Raw genomic sequence first — 23267 nt, 5'->3', positions numbered from 1 at the left:
GACTTCAACCCCACTCGAATGGTATGACTGTTGTGCTTTTTAACGGTGTATTGTCTTCATGTTGTAACTTGTCTATTCCTCCCTTCCCTTGAATTGTGAGCCGCCCTGAGTCCCCCCAGGGAAAAGGGCGGCATACAAATAAAGTAAAATCTAAATCTAAATTTTGAGAGAAAATGTGTGAACAAAAAAGTGAGAAGTTTGAGGAATAATTATGGGAGACATGGCAGAAGTAAAGGTTGTTTGCAAGCATAAATATGTTTTGAGAAGACAGATTGGTTATCGAATGCCTTCCAAACATTTTGAAGAAAACAACTGTATATATATATTTATAATATTATAGTTACGACTTTCTTATAATAAATGCTAATATACAACTGCAAAACCACTTTGGCAGGGTATGTACGTGTGCAAATATGTGGTTGTTGACACAGGACATTTTACCTGAAATTAAGTGATTCAACAACATCTGATGCATCAAGTATCCTCTCCCCCCTCTGTCTCTTTGCTAAGAGTTGAAGATGACTGGACAGCACATAAGCAATTTAAAGCAACAAAATTGCATTATATTTAAATAGATAGATACCTTTTAAATGCTTTATACAAAGATTTTATATACTGTATTTTTTGGAATATAAGAGGCACCTTTTTTCCTCAAAAAGAGGCTGAAAATCTGGGTGTGTCTCATACATCAAATACAGCATTTTTTTTTCCTCCCGAAGGCCTCGCTCCCTTCACCAAAATGGCCATGCATACCCTTATGGAGGCTTTCAGAGAGCTCCTGAGGACTGGGGAGGGCAGAAATGAGCCAAAAAATGGGCTGTTTTTTTGTCTCCCCAGTCCCCAGCAGCACTCTATAAGCCCCCCCCAAAGGCTATTCATGCCTTTTATTTGAAAAAAAGGCATGTTTTTTGCAAAAAATGGGTGGTTTGGGGGAGGTTTGCAGAGTGCAAAAAAAAATTTCCTTTCGGAAAGCTCTTTAATTAAGTGTGAAGTGTTAATACCACTTTATAATGCCTTGGTAAGGCCACACTTGGAATACTGCATTGAGTTCTGGTTGCCACAATGTAGTAAAAGATGTGGAGACTCTGGAAAGAGTGCAGAGAAGAGCAATAAAGATGATTAGGGGACTGGAGACTAAAACATATGAGAACAGTTGCAGGAACTGGATATATCTAGTTTAATAAAAGAAGGACTAGAGGAGAGATGATAGCAGTGTTCCAATATCTCGGGTTGCCACAAAGAAGAGGGAGTCAAACTATTCTCCAAGGGACCAGAGGGTAGAGCAAGAAGCAATGGGTGGAAACTAATCAAGGAGAGAAGAAACTTAGAACTGAGGAGAAATTTTCTGACAGAATAATTAATCAGTGAACAACTTGCCTCCAAAAGTTGTGAATGCCCCAACACTGCAAGTCTTTAAGAAGATGTTGGATAGACATCTGTCTGAATGGTATAGGGTTTCCTGCCTAGGCAGGGGGTTGGACTAGAAGACCTCCAAGGTCCCTTCCAACTCTGCTATTGTATTGTATTGTAATTAGAGTGATTGATGAGAATTACATTGATCAAGTGCTGTGCTAGCAAAAAGTCTTAGGTGCTGCAGGTTGTCAGCGATTTCCTTCTCCAGCACATGGATAAATACATCTGGAAACATCTACCTACCCTACCTACTTTCTCTCTATCCATCTACCTACCTATCTCTCTCCCTCTCTCCCTACCTACCTACTGTATTTCTCTCTATCCCTCTATCTATCTACCTACCTAAACACACTCTCTCTACCTACCTATTGTATTTCTCTATCTCTAACACTCTATCTACCAACCTACCTAATCTCTCTCTCCCTACCTACTTACTGTATTCTCTCTCTCTCTCCCTCTCTCCCCCACTCTACCGACCTACCTACTTTTTTTTTTTAAAGCCTCTTCAAAACCTTGGTGCGTCTTATACTCCGGTGCATCTCAAACTCTGAAAAATAGGGTATTTTGACAGTGGCATAGTAGATCCTTCCTGTTTAATCTGGAGCAGATCATATTATCTCAAAATAATTCTTCTTTGTTTCCCAGGGCTTTTAAATGTGGTGGTATTCTAACTGGAGTATCGGGTTTATTGGAAGTGAAGGATTCCCAGGGGTATACCCTCCAAACAGCAATGTACCTGGAAAATCACAGTAAGAAAGTTTGATATGACTACTCCTACAAAGAATAATATGCAGGTTTACTGTTGGTTTCAGTTATATGATGGGTGTCTATAATATGATACCTTATATCTTATGCAGCAACCAAAGCAGAAAATTTGATATTTCTTCACAAATGTTAATACAAATGTAATTTGTATTAGATGGAATGTAGATGGAATATAGTAGTGTTGGAATGGAATGTAGATGGAATATAGTAGTGTTCTTTAATGTACGATGAAAGCTTAGCTACTCATTTCAGTAGACTTTGAACTCTTGCTCTAAACCAAACCTGTTTGAATATTTATGTCTTAACATGATGGCCATGTTTACGCAAAATGTTTAAAATTGCCAAGGTTTTCACAATGTGCTGAAAGCTAACTATCCACATTAAACTAGTTTAATGTTTATGTGAACCCAGACCATAAGTTCCTTTTTGCCATGCTTGAAACTGAGGGCAATAAATGCCTTAGAAGGAAAAGCTTTTGTGTGTTATTGGAAATAACACTTGATTACACTTGATCTTAGCCAAAAGGCCGAGAAGCGATGGTAATAGATTGAAGATGACATTTCTGGATATCTATGGAGGAAGCTTATTATATGTCTTCTCTGCTAAGAATGCACATGAAAAAGATGTATATTTGCTTCCCCTTAACATTTTTTTAAAAAGTACAAGATGCAACCTGCAAGAAAAAGATGAGATTGGAAGCACAATAATATTGAGGAACAAAATTGAATGAGTACGTTTCTTGTTCGTCTATTATACTTTACTGAAGGTTGATAAATTTAACAGCTGTTGTCAAACATTTACTATTAGATACTACACACTTTTAAAAATGCTTGTTTGAATTGGGCTTCATAGACAGGTCCATGGAATAAAAGAAACTAGATATGTTAGCCCAACAAAGAGGTTTAGAGGTGACATGAAAGCCATCTTCCAATAGGTTGATAGGTTGTCACAGGGATTTACTTTTCATAGCACTTAACGTCAGAACAAGAAGTGGGTGGAAGCTCATCAGAGGGAGATTCAATGTGGAAATAAGGAGGAATTTCCTGACTTGCCTCCTAGAATTATGAATGCTTCATCATTGGAGATTTAAAAAAAAGATTGGACAACTATTGGTCAGGGTGTTGGACTAGAAGACCTCCAAGGTTCCTTCCAGTCTCGTGATTCTATGAATGCCTACTTTTATGTAAGAAAAGAATCTTCCACATGTAAGATTTTAAGAAATAATGTTTTTCTAGAGTTTAACTTTGGCTTTATGGTGCATCTATTGCCATAAAACCAAAGTTTGTGGCACATGTCTTAGGACATTTATTTATTTTATATCTCACCTTTATTATTTTACAAATAACTCAAGATGGCAAACATATCCAATGCACTTTCCCCCTTCTATTTCCCACAACAACAATTCCCCCCTTGGGAGGCAGTTTAGAGTGAGAAAAAGGGACTGGCCCAAGATCATCCAGCTGGCTTTCATGGCTAAGATAGACTAGAATTCACAGCCTTCTGGTTTCTAGCCTGCTGCCCTAATCACTAGACCAAATTGGGTTCTTGGTTAATTGAAAGATGTATGGCCTTCAGAATAATGTTTACATGCATTGGATTTATCTTAGAAAAGCATTTATCAGGCCATAATAAAAAGAAAAAAGATGGAGACAATTGAAGAAACATGCCCTTCTTAGATCAAACAAGATAATTCCTTTGTTTTGGGCTACTAAGCAGTCCCTGGCATCCCAAAAACTCCTGTTGAAACATATATGTTATTCTGTGCCTTATATGATGATACCACAAGCACTATGCTCATTGGAGCCTTACTCTAAAGTTACTATAAACTGGATTTCTGCAAAGCCACTGTGTAAGGCTTAATTTTGGCTGAGTTGCTCATAATGATTCTGGTACCAATAATGGCAGCATGGTTTACACTCAGAGATCCCGCATGACAGATTCTAGCAGGCTGAAGCAGTTCTGTTACTCTCTCATTATATAAAAATGGAGACCAGAGTGCCTTGTCACTCAATGCATCGGTTGCACAGATAAACAAGCTGTCTACCAGGCACAATACATGGTGAATTAGAGTCTTGCAAGATAGCATCTTGATAAAGGAGCAGAAGGATTTAGAGAATGACAACCAATCAGTGCTTGATTCTCCACAATTTAGTGGAGAGATGCATTTCTTAGTCCTTGGGGCAAATATTGTAGTGCTACTATCAGTTTAAGATAGCTTTCATTTCCATTCCCAGATACAGGCTCTGGGAGACATTGGTTTTTTGCTCTGTTGCCTGGAATCTCTCCTACTCATGAAACTATACAAATTTAGTGCAAGTCTGCTATAGCATTTGGTAGCTTTTTTTATCTCTAGTTGCCATTCCAGAGGATGCTTCTTGGTATATCTACCCTGTTTAGTATGTTTCCAGTCTTTGCTCAAAGTACAACATTACATTATTGCTACTGCATTGTTGTTCTATATTTCTCCTCTTAAAGTTGCCCTATGGTGGGATCGGTGGCCAATAAATTAATAATAAATAAATAAAAAGATGTAACTTCATAATTGCAGAAGCAGGAATTGAATAGCAGGAATTTAATACTAAATAGGGTTAAGATTGCTGTGATTGAAGTAACAGTGAAGTTGAGTGTTATTCTTTATAACAAAATAATACATTACAACCAAGTGCTCTGTCTTTTATTTCTCTTGTATATTTTCTAACTATAGAAGCCAGTCATTCAGCACATTGTATTATAGGCTTGACACAATCCATAAGTATAGTATTCCCTGAACTGTTTTTCTTACTGTCTCTTATATAGCAATTTGTAGAGTGCAAAATACAAGGCATCACATACCAATGGTTTTAAAATATGCTCTTTCTTGTCAGTCCTCAGTGATTTTGGAAAAACTGAATACTCAATCTAGTCAGAGTCTTTAGGAATGTAATATAAAAATAATATTCAAGTCTTCAAATAGACAATTTAGTATAAATAGCAGAATTTATTACAATTAGTAAAGGTAAAGATTACCCTTGCACATATGTGCTAGTTGTTCCCGACTCTAGGGGGCAGTGCTCATCTCAGTTTCAAAGCCAAAGAGCCAGTGCTGTCTGAATATGACTAAAATTTAAAAACAAATAGAACAAAGCTCCATTATTTTCATGTGGCTGACATGACTAAACACCGAAGGCGCATGAAACACTGTTACCTTCCCATCAAAGGTGGTTCCTATTTTCTACTTGCATTTTTACATGCTTTTAAACTACTAGGTTAGCAGAAGCTAGGACAAGTAATGGGGGCTCACTCCATTATGTGGTGCTAGGGATTCGAACTGCTGACCTTTCTGACCGACAAGCTCAGTGTCTTAGCCACTGAGCCACTGTGCACCTTTTATTACAATTATAACATACAAATACGTTTTGATTATTAATATTGAGGACACAATATGAACACTAAGGTGTTCTATAAACTGAGACATTATCCACTTTATGCAACTAATGTAGAATCAGATTCTGAGTAGCTTAATTAAATATCTAAAAATAAGTTTAGTTTCTGATTATTTAACTTGCTAAGCCAAATGGAAACATTTCTTTTCTTTCTGAGATAGCAGTATGAGTAAATATTTATATAAAAAAATACTAGCACAAAAATTAGTTGAACCTTACCCATACTCTCAAAAATAAATCTTATATAGTATATGGTGAGTAATTGTATTTTGGGATCCCAGTCTGTATTATCCATGGAATTTTCCATTGAAAAAGTGAGTCATGATCAATTTTTTGGCAAAATATTCAATTTCTTGAAATGGTTGCTCTTCTTACTGTTCTGTGTAATTAATTGAAAAACAAAGCTGAGTGTAGCTGAAAGAGTGTTTTTTAAAGAAACCTTTGGAATATATGCCTTGCAGTACTACAAAACTCAATTGGATTACTACATGAGCTACTGTTCCTTTGTATTCAAATGAGTGGCAGGAAAGGGGATCATAAAAGTCAAGATACGGGCCACAATTATGCATTCAAAATCTCACCATGTTTTATAGGCCACACAACACACATAAACAGAGTAGAGCTTCCATCCCATGGTTGGGGCACCAGGTTGACTTTTTTAATTCCAGGTAGGTACCCCTGTGTTCTAAATATTTTCTATTTCTTTTCCTTAGAAAATACGTAAAAAGTAGTTTATTTATTTATGTATTCATTCATTCAAAAACCGTTGCCCATTACTTTTGTACCAGCATTATTCCTTATATAACTTTGCAAAGTTGAATCAAACCATTACCTGTTTCTCTTTTTCTATTGCTTGTATGGGCTTCTTCCTTCACTGGGGAGCCTTTCTTGCTCAAGTAGATTTCAGTATCTGAATAAACCAGTAGCAAAAGCAGTCACAAGGTGACAACCAGCCATAGTAATTAGCTATGCAGCAAGCCATATCTTGGTAGATATGACTGCTCCTGCCTGCTCTGTTTTAGAACAACAGTATTTTTTAAATGGCTGTGAAGGTTAGGACAGTTAGTAATTCTTCTAAGAATAGGCAGCCCTGCAACTACTAGGGAAATTAAGCTGGACCCAAGATTACTCCTGGCTGATATGAAAGTTTTCTTATTGCTATTTTGAAAAAAAATATAGGTGCTTTTCAAACATTGATGCTTGCCTTTTCCAGATAAGGAGTATTGTGATTTTCTGTATGAGAAGATTGGCTCACAGCATCAATATCATCATTAATTTGTTTGTGAGATTTATATCATGTTTCTTCATGGAGCATTGAGTCAATTTTGTTCAGGTCCATGTTTTCCTCCCACTCTCTGGAAGCACAGGGTTAAATAATTTATTAAAATCTTGTAGTGAGATTCTGCAAAGTGTTCAGTAGTTGACCATTCTGAATAAAGCATGTTTTGCTTTCCCATGCCTTGCTCACATTACAATACTGCAAAGCTTTCTATTCCTTCTCTTTATTTTTTAAACACATTTATGTTAACAATGTAGCAATATTGCTAGTTTGTTTCATTTATGTGTTATGTATGTCTATGCATACATTTTATTATAATTTCAAGAGAAAAGTAAAAGAAATGATGCTACTACAAGTAAACATTTAAATATGGTAATGAAGGAAACAATGAAAAACAGTATAAGCTGTAAAGTATAGGTAACAAATCCTGAATAACTGGCAAATGTAAAATGTTCTATGGCTAATATAGTCAAATACACCTTTGCAATTAATTATATAAGACATTTTATATCCAATTTCTTGGTGAAACAATCTATTGAACTGTGAAGATATTTCATTAGCAAAATTGGAATCAATATGAAGAAAAAGAAAAGCTATAAATAATAAACAATAAGTTAAAAGTATACCATGGTACCTTAATACTCAACTGGTTTAGAACTCATCAAATTTGGTATTCAACGTGTTTTGGTGTAAAACTGGTTGTTTTGGTACTCATCATTTGTTTGGTACTTGACGCACCACAAAAGGCATTTGGGGGGAAGAAGAAGAAAGTGCTAGAGAGCATCCCGGCAACCTCCAGCACACCCATGCCACTCCATGCATGGATCCCGAGCCTCTTTACCACCAGCAGCACATGGCACTGCCTTGCTCATCACCTGATGTTAAGCTCAGGATCCAGTTTAAGTAGTGTCAGAGGTTCGCTACTCTTATATGCGGATGAAATATCTCTTCTTCTCTTGGCTAGGAGTATTTATTGGCAGCTGGATTATTTATGTTCAGTACTCATCTTACACAGAACTTTGCAGAGGGCATGACTGTAAGAAAACAATATGTGATAAATACAAGAGTGGGGTTATTGATGGATCAGCATGTAGCAGCCTGTGTACAAGACAAACACTTTATTTCAGAAAATGTTTGTCAACCCAACCCAACAATCAGATGTATTTAGGAGAATGGGGTAATTTGCAAGGAGTTATAAAATGCCAGATGGAAGAAATTGCTCATATTGATCTTAGACCTGAACTAGAACCAAGGAAAGAAACAACTCTGTTTGATAAACCAACTAGAGGAACTACTGTTCAAAAATTCAAAGAGATGGTCTATGGGCTTTTTAAAGTCTTTTGAACCAAAAAACACCACCAAAATTACCAAGGATAGAGACCAAACAGGTCAAAGATGCCCACAAACAGGCAAAACTGGGAGAACAAGGAAATCTTCCTGAATTGGTTAATCTCATATTGACTGTGGCTGATGGGAATAAAGATGGTCGTGTTTCCTTGCCAGAAGCAAAGTCAGCATGGGCACTTCTCCAGTTAAATGAATTCCTGCTCATGGTAATTCTCCAAGATAAAGAACACACTCCCAAATTGTTGGGGTTTTGCGGAGATCTTTATGTGATGCAAAAGTTGAATATACCTCTCTTTTTGGAATAATCCTTCCGTGGATTTTAGAACTTTCATTCCTTTTGGTTTCAGAAGGAACATGGATCAATGGTTTACTCCGTTGTGGCCGAGAAAGGCAAAAATAGCTATAGGGCTTCTAGAATTTGTGGAAGACATTTTCCATGGACCGTATGGAAATTTTCTCATGTGTGATATGAGTGCCAAAAACCTGGGCTATAATGATAAATATGACTTAAAAATGTTGGATATGAGAAAAATAGTGCCAGAAATGAATTTAAAAGAACTTATTAAAGATCGTCACTGCGAGTCTGACCTGGATTGCGTATATGGCTCCGACTGTAGAACTGTATGTGACCAAAGTAAAATGAAATGTACTACAGAAAAATACAGCCAAATTTAGCAAAGGTGTGCCATTTGCTTAAAGACTATCTGCTTCTCGGGGCTCCTTTAGAAATACATGAAGAATTAGAGAAACAATTGTACTCTTGCATTGCCCTGAAAGTTTCAGCCAATCAGATGGAAATGGAACATTCTTTAATACTCAATAACTTGAAAACTCTATTGTGGAAGAAAATATCTCATACAGATGATTCTTAGGTGCTTTGTCTCAGAAGAAGATACAGTTGCTGCTGTAGGAGCTGACCACTTTTTATGAAACATACTTTATAGTTTTTGAAACATTTGTTGTCCTCATCTTTTATCAGTTCTCTTTCAGACATGTTGTCCCCAATCGAAGAGTTATATGTGTACTTTAAATGTATGCCTGTCAGACTACTGAAGCCATATGCTACAACACTCCTGGCTGTAAAGAATACTAATTCCCTGTTACCCTTTTACCCTTCACTGGCTTAAGAGATTTCATAAGAGCCTTCTGTTGGTTAGAATTCATTCTGTTTCTTTAGAAACTTACTAAAAGCCAATTTATACATATGGAGAGAGCATTTGGTATAATCCCAGGATTATACCTGGGATTCTATAGAATTTATAAAGTCACATGTATTCAACTGAATAATTTCCTAAATGTAAAAAAAAAAGCTAGCATTTGAAATCTATCCTACCCTTTTCCCTGATGTATTAGTTATTAAAAACTGGGAATTCTTGAAGGAAAAAAAAAAGGCATTTGGGGGCCAGACACAGAGGAGTCAGCCATGTTAGGGAGGTCACTGACATAGGAAAAGGGACAGATAGGAAGTGCTGCCCGAATCAAACAAAGGATCACGTGGTAAGTTGCCATGGTTTGTTCCTTTTTAGTACTTGTCGATGTCTTCCGGAACAAATTAAGGAGGAGTACTGAGGTAGCACTGTACTAGAAAAAGCTGTGGGACTTTGTTTTTAGTATACTGACAACTATAGTAAAATTATTATATGCTCACAAGTGAAAAGGTTTGACACTATCCACAATGGAGGAATTTGATGATAGAGCTTATAGAGGTGGCTAAATTAACTCTCATCCTAGATCAGAGAAAGGACAGTATCTACATTTATGGCTGTCTGGAAATTATAGACTTCTTGCATGCAACAGACAAAAATACAGTTATCACTTGTTATTTTGATGATTAGAAAAAATGGGTAATGGAAAAAAGAGAGTTTTTTATAATAGAGTAAGAGATCAATTTGTAATTTTATTTGCTGCAGAAGAAATCAGAAGCCCTTTTTGTTTGTTTTTAATGCTTTCTCGTGCACTTTTCTTTGTTCTTTCTATCTTGTATTATAATTGTATTTTCTCTTTTTCCTCAGTTGGAAAGATTGAGGAGCATGTTATTTGTTATCCTAGTTCTTTCACATTTCTGCCCAGAGTCTCCTAAAATTTAAGGATTCTTTCAAGGTCTCATGTAGCAATATCATCCATACTATATGGATTAAAAAAAAGATAATGTTGATCAGTTTGAATAGACTTGGTAACCTATCCATGATATCCTACTTATAGGCCCAATGTAGACAATATGTTTCCTGCAGCATCATGTCATGTCTATTCCTTTTAAGGGGGAAACACCCATCGCTTCAAAACTCCTCTTCTTTCTCAGAGAGGCTCTTTGATTTCTTCCATCCCAGGGAGCCCAACTATTTTCTACAATGATCTGTGTCTTGTAGAGGACAAAAGAAGCAGAAACAGGCTGGCATACTCTTTATGTTCCAGCAACGATAGTATTCAGAAGTAGCTCAGTCAAATGACATAGGCTGGATATAAGAAGGAGGGGCGATATAGCACAGATTCCAAGATTCTGGTTTTACAGCCAATCTCAATAAAGTGAGATTTTGGTTTTCCCATGCAGTAGATTTCCTGATTGGATCTATCTAGTGGAGCTGACAGGCATGATTTGTTAGGTTGATTGCCTTAGAAGAAGAATCTGACACTCTTCCAAGTTCCATTGGCATCAAGCCTCTAATGTTTTTGTTTCTTTGGGACACATTTTTGCATGCAGTTTGCTTGTGCTACAGATTTGGTTTGCTTTGCTTTGCTTTGCTTTAATTTTTTCTGGTGTTATCTTCACTTCTCTGCCTTCCTTGAAAGCTTTAGCTTTCTGTCTGGGAACCTGTTGCTTTCTTGAAGCATTTCAGTGTAGCAATTTGTTCAATTTAAATGAATATTTTATCTTTAAATTTATCCAAAATATCTATGATTTGTGATTAACCAATGGTAATGCTTTGACTATGGCTTATGAATATCATCTTGCATTAACTGTTGTTCTAATGCCAAAACATTCTCTCTTCCCTTAATCCTTCTTTCTTTCCTTATATTGCCCAGGTCTTTCATTTTGCTTGAAGTGTGCAAGGCAAGTTGAAAATAAAATTCTTGATATGGCTAAGCAACTTTTCTGGCATTCTTCTCAGCCCTTGCTTTCTTTTTTCTCCCTTCCCCCTTCTTAACACATAGTACTAAATTTGTCTGAAAAATTACTCTGGAAAATTTCATAAGGATTCTGTAATTGGGTGTGGGTGTTCATGCATGCACGCATGTGCTTGCATGCTGAGATCCCTAGCATATTATCCACAAACACCAGTGTACCTTCCATGATAGACAACAGTCTCTCTCTCTCTCTCTCTCTCTCCTCCTCTCTCTCCTCTCTCTCTCTCTCTCTCCCTCCCTCCCTCCCTCCCTCCCTCTCTCTCATATCTCTCCTTTAAGATTTTAAAGTAATGGTTTAAAATTAAAAATGGATATTGGCATGCTGAATGGCATCAACCTCTAGCATCATCTTCACTTCAAAGAATGCATCTGATTTTAATGTTTGCACCTTGTAAGCCTTCTTATAAAGTAGAAAAGTAGCTTGTAAGCCTTCTTATAAGTAGAAAAGTCGCTTAGTGCTGCTTGTTTCAAATACCAATAGACAAGGATGTTTGTTTCAAAGTAACAAAGCAAGATGAGGGATAGTGGAAACCGTGTGCACACACATGGACATAAAGTTAGTTGTTTTGGAAAATTGATGCTTTTTAACACGGCTAGTCCTCAATTTAGATAGTTGCTTAGCAACTGCTCCTACTGGTCATTATGACAGGCTTCTTGTCATTACTTATGACCTAGTCCTAGTCCCAAAGTTCCAACAACTGGGCTGCTTCCCTGTGACCACATGACTGCCTTTCCAGGCACTCAACAACTGCACTTGAGCCATTTGATGTGCCCCATGGCCACGTAACTGTGTTTATAACATTTTTGCTGAAAACCTGCATTTGCTTCCAGCTTTGGGCAAAAAAGACCCTACAATGAACATTGGCATTTGCTTATGCCAGCATTCGCTTAATGATCACAAAGAAGATCATAATATTGGGTTGGTCATGTCAGTGTCCTGCTTTATGATGCTGTGTCTTATGACAGGAATGGGAAGGTTCCATTACGGTTGTAAGTTGAAGATTATCTATAATTGTGAGCAGATAGGTTTCCCCCCATCCACCTACCCCAAGCATCTTTTTTGAAGGAATGTACACAATTTGGCCCTCCACATTCCTTATTCCTGATTGACGCTAAAAGATTTGGGGTGTCTAATACAGGAGTACTGTATGAATCCTGATGGTAAAAATATTGGTTTGCAATGCTAATTTCCACAGGGTCAAATCTCAACATTTCCCAATGACATACCAAAGGTAAACAAAGATATCTAAGAACTACTTCCAATTTCTCTTTGAACAATTAATTGACTGATGACTTCTGAATGTAAAGCCTGTATTTTAGTACTGATTATAGTTTCCTGCCAGTAGGGCAGTTCTTCTATTCATATGATAGAGAATGTGAATATTTCCTCAGCACTACAATACCAATAAAGTGCAGTGGCATAGTTCTCATGTCCTTACAAGCATAGTTTTAATGGACAAAAGATCTGTGATTGTGCAGTTTGATGACCCAGGGAATATATTGTATTAACATGGCAAAAAATATGGCAAAAGAATGAAGTGGTAGTTGGGACTAAATGGCATAATAATCTAAATAAATCAAAAAAGGCAATGCTCTTTACTCCAGAAATCCATGCTTCCTCTGGAACGTATTTAAGATAACCCAAAGATAATTTTATTTCAAATATCACCGCTAAGTGGTAATATCACAATAAAGCTTGAATAATGTTTGTAGATTGGAAAGGGGAGAGGTAACAAAATTTCTACAGAAAACAAGCTTTTGGTAAAGACTGCTACATGAGGAGGCTTGAGAAAGTGGTATCTATTTTATAACAAGATAATGCTTATAATATAAAAATAGATTTTATATCTTAAGAGCTGTTAATTAAAAAAAAAAGTTATTCAGCTCTGGTATCTTTTTTTCTACAGGTTCCTGAAGGGAAAGTTGTTGTCTTTCTTTTAGGTTCATAGACCTGAAAGTGATAATTTATGTCGATATGACTTCGTGGATGTATATAATGGCCATGTCAATGGGCAGCGTCTTGGCCGGTTCTGTGGCACTTTCAGGCCTGGTGCTCTTGTGGCCAATAGCAATAAGATGTTGGTGCAAATGATTTCAGATGCCAATACAGCTGGAAATGGCTTTGTTGCAAAGTATTCTGCAGCAGAACCACATGAAAGAGGTATTTTTCAAGTTTTTAAAGCCAAAATCTTCTGATCTACACTGTATTTTCACAGCAGGATTATTAAGAATAAGAGCATGTAGAATTTGATTTGCTCACCAGCCATCCAAAAATACATATCTAAAGCAATTTATTCTTTACGGAGAAAATGTTAAAATTTAAAAATCATGTTAGAATTAGTCTGTTTGCACGAGGATAAGGTTTTGCCAAAATTATATTTTTCTGAGTGTGTGTATGGGGAGACAGAGCAACAGCAATCACAAACGTATTCTAAATTCTCTCAATTTCATAAGTATTTAAAAGGGGAAACTCATCTCTGTGATATCACCAAGCCTCTCCCACAATTTTTTTCAAAGGGAGTGAAAATGTGACATCTTCATAATGACAATATAATTTCTCAAAAATGGCTAGATATCTAAAATCCAGTCCTTTGTATTTGGAGTTATAGTCTTTTCCCATAGGAGGAAGAGCAATAGCATGTTTATTCATGTACTTTTGTCAATTAAAAATTATACATGCTCATGCTTTTTAGACTAAAAATGGTCATTGCTAAGAGTAATTATATTTTTATATTTAAACTTCCAGAGTACAGGAAAATGAATAACTTTGAATGAGTATTATAGAGTCCTGATTCCATCAGATGTTTCCATCCTTCAGCCCAAAAGTCAAATAGTTCAGCAGCATAATAAATGTGGTCTCTGGTAGCAGAAGATGAGTCATAGCTACCGTTTCTGCTCCCTTTAAAATATACTTCAATTAAGGAAGAATGTTAAAGAATTATAGATATAAAAGACCATACCCTTCATATAAAGATTTAATAAGAATTGATAAGCAATTGATGTTTTGTTGATACTGTGGCTTTTCTACAATTTCAGTTGTAGAATATGTAATTGCAATATATTATTTACTGATGTAATAGGTTTAGATGTGGATTGCCATGGAATTCACTTGAGAGTTGAGCAAATCTTCTATATGAAAAGACTTTATACTAGCATATATGTTCTGTATTTTAGGAGACCAATATTGTGGTGGACGACTAGATAAACCAACTGGATCTTTTAAAACTCCTAACTGGCCTGATCGTGATTACCCAGCAGGGGTTACCTGTTCCTGGCACATTGTGGCTCCAAAGAACCAGGTGAGCTGTGCTTCTCTTTAAAATAAACAAACCCTAGTTTGATCTACTGTTAAGACAACAGGCAAGAAAGCAGAGGTTGTGAGTTCTAGTCCCACTTTGGGCATGAAAACCAACCTGGATAAGTTTGGACCTGTCACTCTAAGTCCAACTCACTTCTCAGGATTGTTATTGTGGGGAAAATATGAGAAGGAATATGGAGTATGTTTACTGCCCTGTGTTATTTATAAAAATAATAAAAACAGAATTTAAAAATGCTTTAAAAATACACATCTTTAGTCTTTGTCTATTTCTTTCCTATTTATAACACACACACACTTTATATACATTAACTATTTTATATATTTTATAGTGACCCAAGACTTCACTCAATGTAGCCCTTCACTCAATACAGGCCAAGCAAGCCAAAAGGTTAGTGAAGGGGGAAGTCCCGATATGACACATGATGCCACCCCTGGTATAGAGCATCAATAGCTTCTTTTAAGTGCATCCCATCCCAGTACAATTAATAATAAAGGTCTCCAAAAAGCAGTAAGAATAACCTTGGAGAACAGGAGGAAGAGTTGCAACCAAGACAATGTTTTGATAAAAGAAACTTGACTTTGAAGCAGAAATGTAACTTGAGTAAGAGGTTTGGATTTCACTCTCCCTAGAGGGGGGGCAGAAAGCATATTCCGACTTGCAAGATTCAGTTACTATAATCTTATAATAAAAGTAATACAAATATTTATAACTGGTTCCCTACATTGGTCTGTCTTGAAGGATTGACCCAACGTCTGGTATAGTCTGTAAGTTATATTAATTTATCCAATTAGAAAATATGGCACCTTGCATTAACAAAACTTAATTGTTATAATGAATTAGTAAATCTGTTCTCCTCTCTAAAACATAATGATAGTGGAACAAGTCCAATCCATGTGGATTAATATTCCAACTTTGAAAAGCATTTTCAACAGTTTTGCCAACAATGCACTATTGTAACTGAGTTCAGCCACCTTGCTGCTGATTGTTTTCTTCGTCTATTTTTTTCCACCTTTCCCAGTATTAAATCCAGAGACCTGGATCTTGACGTAATGTGTCTAAAGTTGGATAATTTGAGCCTGGTCATTTGTTTTCACAAGTGCGAACTGGGTTGATGTGTTCAAATACACTGGTGGTGTTACTAATACGGTAATGAAATATCTGCAGGAAAAATAACCAAGCTTAGAGAGCACCAAGAACTTCATAACTCAACCTGAGCTATAATTATTCTCTTCTATTGATATATTTTGTTTATTATATTTAATTTTAGTTTCTTTTTTCACTATGTTCTTTGACTTTTACATCTACATTGTCCTCTTTAATGTATCCAATTTTGGCATTTCAGCCTCCACAAGGAACACATCTTCTGATATTTGGTCAATGATTGTATTGCAGCCAAGCACTGTTTTTGCTATACTGTTTTCATGTACTGAGTAAAAAATAATGCAATTTTCCAGCATAGCCACAATTTATTTATATAATCACATACCTGGGATGACATATCAGATTTACTTCGATTCAGTTCATATTAAATATATACCTGTGCAGGAAGGTGATTTCAGTACCTGTTTAGTTTATCCTGCACCAGTGTTTTAGTTTATTTTCTACAGATTTTATTATTAAAATGATTAAAACTAAGGTAACACAATGTTGACTTAAAATCGTTGTGGCTTAAGAATGGCTTAAAATGATGTAGGCCAGAATATGTTTTAGGTTCCAATAGATTTTCATACTAATAATAAATTAACAAGTGTTTTAATGAGGGAATTCATTATCTTGCAGGTCGTAGAATTAAAGTTTGAAAAATTGATCTGGAACGAGATAATTATTGCAGGTATGACTATGTGGCAGTGTTTAATGGTGGCAAGATTAATGATGCCAGGAGAATTGGGAAATATTGCGGAGACAGCCCACCAGCGTAAGTAAGCTCATTGGCTAACACTTTTTGTAAATGCTATCTGTCTGTCTGTCTGTCTATCTATCTAACTATCTATCTATCTATCTATCTATATGGCTGTTAGAGCCTCAAGAGCTATCTATTCAATAGCTTTCCAAATTTAGGCATTAAAACTGATTTTCTCTTCCTTAAAAAGTTACTGTAGCTTCAAATTTGATCAATAGAGTATTGTTTCATTACAATACTGACTCACATTAATTATAAATAATCCTGTGCTATTTTTCAATTGTTTAAAGTAATGTGCAGGTTAAATAAGATTAAAAATAACAGATAAGCACCATGATGTATATAAATGTACAACAAAAACAGTGGGAAGAAAATGTGCTGCTATTATCATGCTATCTTGACCACCTCCCCCCAAAATTCTAATTTGGGACCTCAGTGCTAAAAAAAAAAAAAAAAAAAAAAAAAAAAATTCTGCTACTGCAGCCCATTTGTACTTCTTTATACATTAGATATTTTTATTGTTTATCCCATGTCACTCAGTGAAGAGCTTTCACATTGATACGATTTGGTACCCTGATCTTAGTGGCCCTTACAGATAGATGTCACATTATTTCTTATCCAGGATCACCATTGCATGTGCTCAGAAATGCTTGAATCTCTGGTGCACATGTTATTAAGCCGATATCATACTTGGCTTTGTGATCTTACTTATCAACTTATTACCAATTTGCAGTCTATCAGTATAGAACAGTACTGAAATGTCCAAGATCACAGAAATTTATCTGAGGCTATGTCTATTAGAACCCAGTGAGGTTGCTCAACAACTAGCTAAGCTCAGGTTCTTTCCTCTTTATTTCTCTTCCACAACTCCCTTGATCACCCGGATGCTCCCTTCAATGTTGATATTGTTAATAACACTTTATTCCAACCAGTGACGTGCGGTGAGGATTATGGTTGGTGAGGCAAGAGCGCGGCAGCAGCAAGAAGCAACGTCCCCGCCGCTGTGTCCAACAGGCTAGGCGTCTCAGGTTTATGGCAGACATAAAAGCAAGATGCCTGGCCTGTCGGACACAGCGGCAAGAACATCCCTGCTGCTGCCGCACTCCGCCGCCTCGCCCCCCGCCTCCTCTGACCTCACTGCTGTGTCCGACAGGCCAGGCGTCTCGCGTTTATGGCAGACATAAACGCGAGATGCCTGGCCTGTCGGACACAGCGGTGGGGACAGAGAGGTGGGCGGGATGAGGCAGCAGCCGGCAAAGAAAGGGGAGAGGAGGAGGAGGAAAGGGAGAGGGGAGCAGGACGGGGCTCCCAGTGGGGGGGGGGAGAGGGCTGTCCCTCTCTTCTCAAACAAACTCTCTCAATTGAGAGAGAGTTTGTTTGAGTGAAGTGAAGAAAGAAACGCACGCACACAAACACAAATTACTCACAATAAAAATTACTAATTAAATTACAATAATTTTGAATTCGCCCCCCTCCCTCCGTCCGATCCACGTATCTTTTCCAGCTGTGGATTTCAACTCTCCTCTTGTCCGCCCGCCATGATGAAAATGGAAAAAAATTAAAACAAAGGCAACTTAGGCACATTTGCTGCTGCCAGATCAGGAGGCAGAGAACCACGTGCCTCCTTTGCATAGGAATTTTTCCGCCTTTTAAACCCTTGCTTAACTCTGAGCAAGGGTTAAAAGGCGAAAAATTCCTTATGCAAAGGAGGCACGTAGTTCTTTCGCCTCCCCTGCAGTTAGCACTAAGCAGACTCAGAGTCTCCACTGTGACTCTGGAGTCTGGCAGCAACTACCTTAGCCTTTTTTCTTTAATTTTTCTTTTTCCTCCTGACACTGGTGAGGCTCCACCTCCCCTGACTGCACTCCCTGATTCCAACTGAGCTTGTGCTAAACAGTGTGTTGACTGAATAGGAATAAGAAAATGAAGGTGCCAGGTTTGAAAGCCTGATACTGAATTTAGATTCAATTACATGAGTCTAAATGTGAATTTCAGTCTTCACCTCTGCACTTATTTCTCTTGATCATCAATCGGTCAATCAGAATAGAACTGGAAGGGGCCTTGGAGATCTTCTAGTCTAACCCTCTGCTCAAGCAAACCATATGCCATTTCAGACAAATGTCCTTTCTCTTCTTAAAAGCCTCCAGTGATGAAGAAACCACAACCTCTGATGGCAAGCTGTTCCAGTGGTTAATTGCTCTCACTTTTAGGAAGTTTCTCCTTAATTCCAGATTGCTTCTTTCCTTGAATAGTTTCCATCCATTGTTTTTGGTGCTTTGAAAATAAGTTGACCTTCTCATCTTTGTAGTAACCTCTAAAATACTGGAATTCTGCTATTATGTCCCCTTCAGTCCTTCTTTTCTCTGGACTAGCCAAACCTAAATCCTGCAACCATTCTTCATAAGTTCTTCATATGGCCTTTAATCATCTTAGTTGCTCTTCTTTGCACTTTTTCCCAAAGTCTCATCATCTTTTTTATAATGTGGTGACCAAAACTGGATGCAGTATTCCAGTTGTGGTCTTACTAAGGCTTTATAGTCACAATAGGTATATTAACACAGAGTCAAAGGTATTTGATGTAACTTGAATTAACTATAGAATTTGTTTTAAATGATAAACACAAGCTGAACATTTGTATTTTTATACATTTTTACTTTTTGTATATGGATCCATAAGTGCTTTTTAGCAGTTTGTTTAGATCCATTTATTCTCTCTTCTTCCATTATTATTGTTTTCCTAAGAGCTAAAGTAAGATTTGTAGACATATTTTTTTAGGAATTGTGAAACTTATTTTTCTCTCAAAGTAAATCTTTATATTCCATATGGAAATTGTTTCATTCAAAACATTATATGTGCAGGATATTTATTTATTGTGGTATGAAAGAGTTATTAATGATAAAACATTATTCTCTTTTAGGCCGATTATATCTGAAAAAAATGAGTTGCTTATTCAATTTTTCTCTGATTTAAGTTTAACTGCTGATGGATTTATTGGTCATTATAAATTCAGACCCAAAAGATTACCACCAACCACATCACCAATCACCACCACAACTCTTCCTACTATCAAGGGTGAGTATGCGGTCTTCATTTAAATTGGATAAGAAAAAAAATCAAGTTATATTATAGTGTCATTTTTTTCTTATTTGTATAATTTTAATGTAACAAAATGAACAAAAATAATTGTTTTGATTAAATAGATGTGACAGGAACATCACATATGGGTATTGCCTGTCTGAAATAAAATATGTGTCCTTACTTAGAAAAGTGGACATATATTTGCTAATTCATCAGCTCTTAGAATTGTTAAGGATAGGAATTTTATTCTTCATTTAAGAATAAGATTTTTTCCCCTCCATAATGCCTTTGCCTTAATCCTGTTCAAAACCATGAGAAACGTCTGCATCCACAAAACACAAATGAGACTATTTTTGCCAATTAGATGTTATACATCCTTTCAGAATTGAATCTATTCTACCAGGAATTCAGGTATCACTGTTCCACATACGGTAATTGTATAATTCATACAGAGCTAGTATAGAATGCTGGTTTATTAAAACTCGCCTTGTCTAGATTGTTCAGAGTTTTACTTTTGAAGCTGACTTTTTTGGTAACTGAACATAAAAACAAGACATAAAAAATGAAAGTCATTTTTAGAAGAGTTCTGAAACACTTAATTTTCATTTTGGGTCTCTTTGGAAAGCCTTGAAACCTACAGTCAGCCTGTGCCAGCAAAAATGCAAAAGGAGTGGAACTCTTGAGAGCAATTACTGTTCGAGTAATTTTGGTAAGATCATATTTCTTCTCTCCACCCCCAAAAAAGTGACTTAGGGATGTATGTTTACAGAAGAGGGTTGGAGCATTTATCTGTAAGCTACCATTAGTGCACAAGGAAATTCTTTCAGCTTATACAACTGTACCTCTTGCACTGAACTCTATGGCTTAGTTAGTTACTTAGACTGTGAATTTTTTGTTAGAAGTGTTTTCCATTCTAAACACAAATGACTGAACAGAAGGAGACTGTTGCTGTAGGGACGCTTTGATTTAGTGACAACATCAGCATATTGTCTTCTTAGAAAGCTCTTTGTTATTGTTTTAATTCAAAGTGATAATTCATAGTGCATACTGCTTTGCTCTTAATTCCTTGCTATCTTCTGAATATGTTTCTTGAATATCATTATAATTAATGATGTCAGATAAAGGTTCATATCCTCTCTTTTTTCAGTATAAATATCATTCCTTTATATCTTAGCACAACTAACAAATGCAATTTGTATCCCATATATTAAGCCAGCACAAATGAGTTTGTTTATCCAATATTCATGGTTAAACATGGATATTTAAGTTGCAGTTATTCTTTCTATTAAAGGTGTACAATGCAATATATTGTTTTGTTTCCATTGTTCTGTAAAGTGGCGCAGTGGTTAAATGCAGCACTGCAGGCTACTTCAGCTGACTGCAGTTCAGCAGTTTGGCTGTTCAAATCCCACCAGGCTCAAGGTTGACTCAGCCTTCCATCCTTCCAATGAGGACCCGGATTGTTGTTGGGGGCAATATGCTGACTCTGTAAACCGCTTAGAGAGGGCTGAAAGCCCTATGAAGCGGTATATAAGTCTAACTATTGCTATTGCTAAATAACAACTTTATTCCAATTTATTTATTTATTCATACATTTTTTCTGTATTATATTTTCTATTTATGCTTGTTCACTGCTGGCTGGTGTAAAAACTGCTTCATTGTTTTGCAAGATTATTGCAATCTATTCCTCCCAAATTGTCCTTTTTAGTAATAACTGGATCCGTTATCACAACCAACATCAAAAGTGGAAGTTTATATGCAACTGTATCAATCCTTAATGTATACAAAGAAGGAAATTTAGCAATTCAGCAAGCAGGGAAAAATCTGAGTGCCAAGATTATTGTTGTCTGTAAACAATGTCCTGTTATCAGAAGAGGTAAGTAAACTTAAAGTAGAATTCTGAATTTTTCAAATTATATTTGTCCTTATTGTTTTCATGCTCATATTTTCCCAGAAACTATATTTAAGTTGCAAAAATAAAATTATTTAAATTACAATAAAAAATCAAATGAGTGAAAACATCCAGAAATTTCCCTCATCTTAAAATCTTTTAGTTTTTAGTTTAGTTTAGTTTTATTAGAATTGTAGGCCGCCCTTTTCCCTGAGGGGACTCAGGGCGGCTCACATAAAACTGGGAAGGGGGGAACACAAACATCAAGATAGAAGACATGTAATAAAATGGTAGGCAACATACATTCATCATTCGGGAGGCTTATGGTTCTGGGGGATTTCAATTTGCCTTCGCTCAGTGAACACTCTGATGGAGCGCAGGAGTTCATGGCTTCCATGACAGCCATGGGCTTGACCCAAGTAATCCGGGGCCCGACTCACTCGGCGGGTCACATGCTCGACCTCGTATTCCTCTCGGAGCAGTGGAGTTGTGATCTTGGTTTGAGGGGTAGTGAGACCTTACCCCTGTCATGGTCAGACCACTACCTGCTGAGGCTTGACTTTCGGAGACCAAACCCCCACTGTAGGGAGGAGGAACCGATTAGGTGGTTCCACCCCAGGCGACTTATGGACCCTTTGGGCTTTCAGACGGAGCTTGGAGTTATTCCTGATACCCTCGTCCGCAGTCCGGCGGAGACTCTGGTTGCTGCCTGGAACTCAGCAGCGACAGAGGCTCTTAATCGGATTGCGCCTTTACGGCCGATCCGAGGCAGTGGATCCAGGAGGGCCCCTTGGTTTACTGAGGAACTCCGGGAGATGAAGCGCCGAAAGAGACGCCTAGAGCAACGATGGAGATCCAGTAAGTCCGAGTCAGACCGAGCACTTCTGACATCCAGCATCAGAGCTTACATCCGGGCAATTAGGATGACTAAAAGAACATACATTGCCTCTCTGATTGCTTCTGCTGAGTCGCGCCCAGCCGCCTTGTTCAGGATAACCCGTTCCCTCCTAAATAGGAGGGATACGAGCGATCCTTTGCAAGGCAGAGCTGAGGATTACGTCCAATTCCTCACGGATAAAGTTGCTCGGCTTCGGGCGGACCTGGACTCCAATTGCACAGAACCAGCTGAGGCACCAGGGGATAAATATTAATAAAATACAAATACAAAATACAAATAATCTGGCAGGACATCACTGGATTGATTTTCAAGCTGTTACCCCTGAGGACGCGGACAAGGCCATGGAAGCTGTAAGTACCTCCACATGTGTACTGGACCCGTGCCCCTCCTGGCTGGTTGCTAACAGCAAGGAGGTGACACGGGGCTGGATCCAGGCGGTTGTTGCCGCCTCCCTTTGGGAGGGGTTCTTTCCCCCCGCTCTAAAGGCGGCGGTGGTGAGACCCCTTCTGAAGAAGCCATCTTTGGATCCAGCCGTCTTAAACAACTATCGTCCAGTCTCCAACCTCCCCTTCGTGGGGAAGGTTGTTGAGAAGGTGGTAGCCTTTCAGCTCCAGCGGTCCTTGGAGGAAACCGATTATATAGATCCCTTCCAGTCGGGATTTAGGCCTGGCTACAGCACGGAAACCGCTTTGGTTGCATTGATCGATGATCTCTGGAGAGCCAGGGATGGAGGTTATGCCTCCATCCTAGTGCTCCTTGACCTCTCTGCGGCTTTCGATACCATCGACAATGGTATCCTTCTGCGACGACTGCGGGAGGTGGGGATGGGAG

The 23267-nt window shown here is 37.5% G+C and overlaps 2 protein-coding genes across 2 annotated transcripts in view; both read left to right on the top strand.

Annotated features, from left to right (window-relative positions):
* Window positions 1–23267, top strand: part of PCOLCE2 (procollagen C-endopeptidase enhancer 2) — a 30969-nt gene that overhangs the window by 5144 nt on the left and 2558 nt on the right. Inside the window, 12 exon segments of the mRNA XM_032224872.1 lie at window positions 2059–2090; window positions 2093–2140; window positions 2143–2162; window positions 13257–13275; window positions 13278–13298; window positions 13301–13510; window positions 14524–14648; window positions 16449–16470; window positions 16473–16584; window positions 19487–19641; window positions 20273–20356; window positions 21356–21523. Coding sequence (XP_032080763.1) covers window positions 2059–2090; window positions 2093–2140; window positions 2143–2162; window positions 13257–13275; window positions 13278–13298; window positions 13301–13510; window positions 14524–14648; window positions 16449–16470; window positions 16473–16584; window positions 19487–19641; window positions 20273–20356; window positions 21356–21523 — 1016 coding nt within the window.
* On the top strand, window positions 7795–9278 carry LOC116513690 (divergent protein kinase domain 1A-like). The gene is given in 5 exon segments (XM_032224873.1): window positions 7795–8214; window positions 8289–8499; window positions 8502–8549; window positions 8552–8881; window positions 8884–9278. Coding segments are annotated over 5 exon segments (1209 nt in total). The 5' UTR covers window positions 7795–7809; the 3' UTR covers window positions 9099–9278.

This window comes from Thamnophis elegans, chromosome 10 (assembly GCF_009769535.1).
Source record: "Thamnophis elegans isolate rThaEle1 chromosome 10, rThaEle1.pri, whole genome shotgun sequence".
Lineage (NCBI taxonomy): Eukaryota > Metazoa > Chordata > Lepidosauria > Squamata > Colubridae > Thamnophis > Thamnophis elegans.
This window is presented reverse-complemented; position numbering and strand designations above follow the sequence as displayed.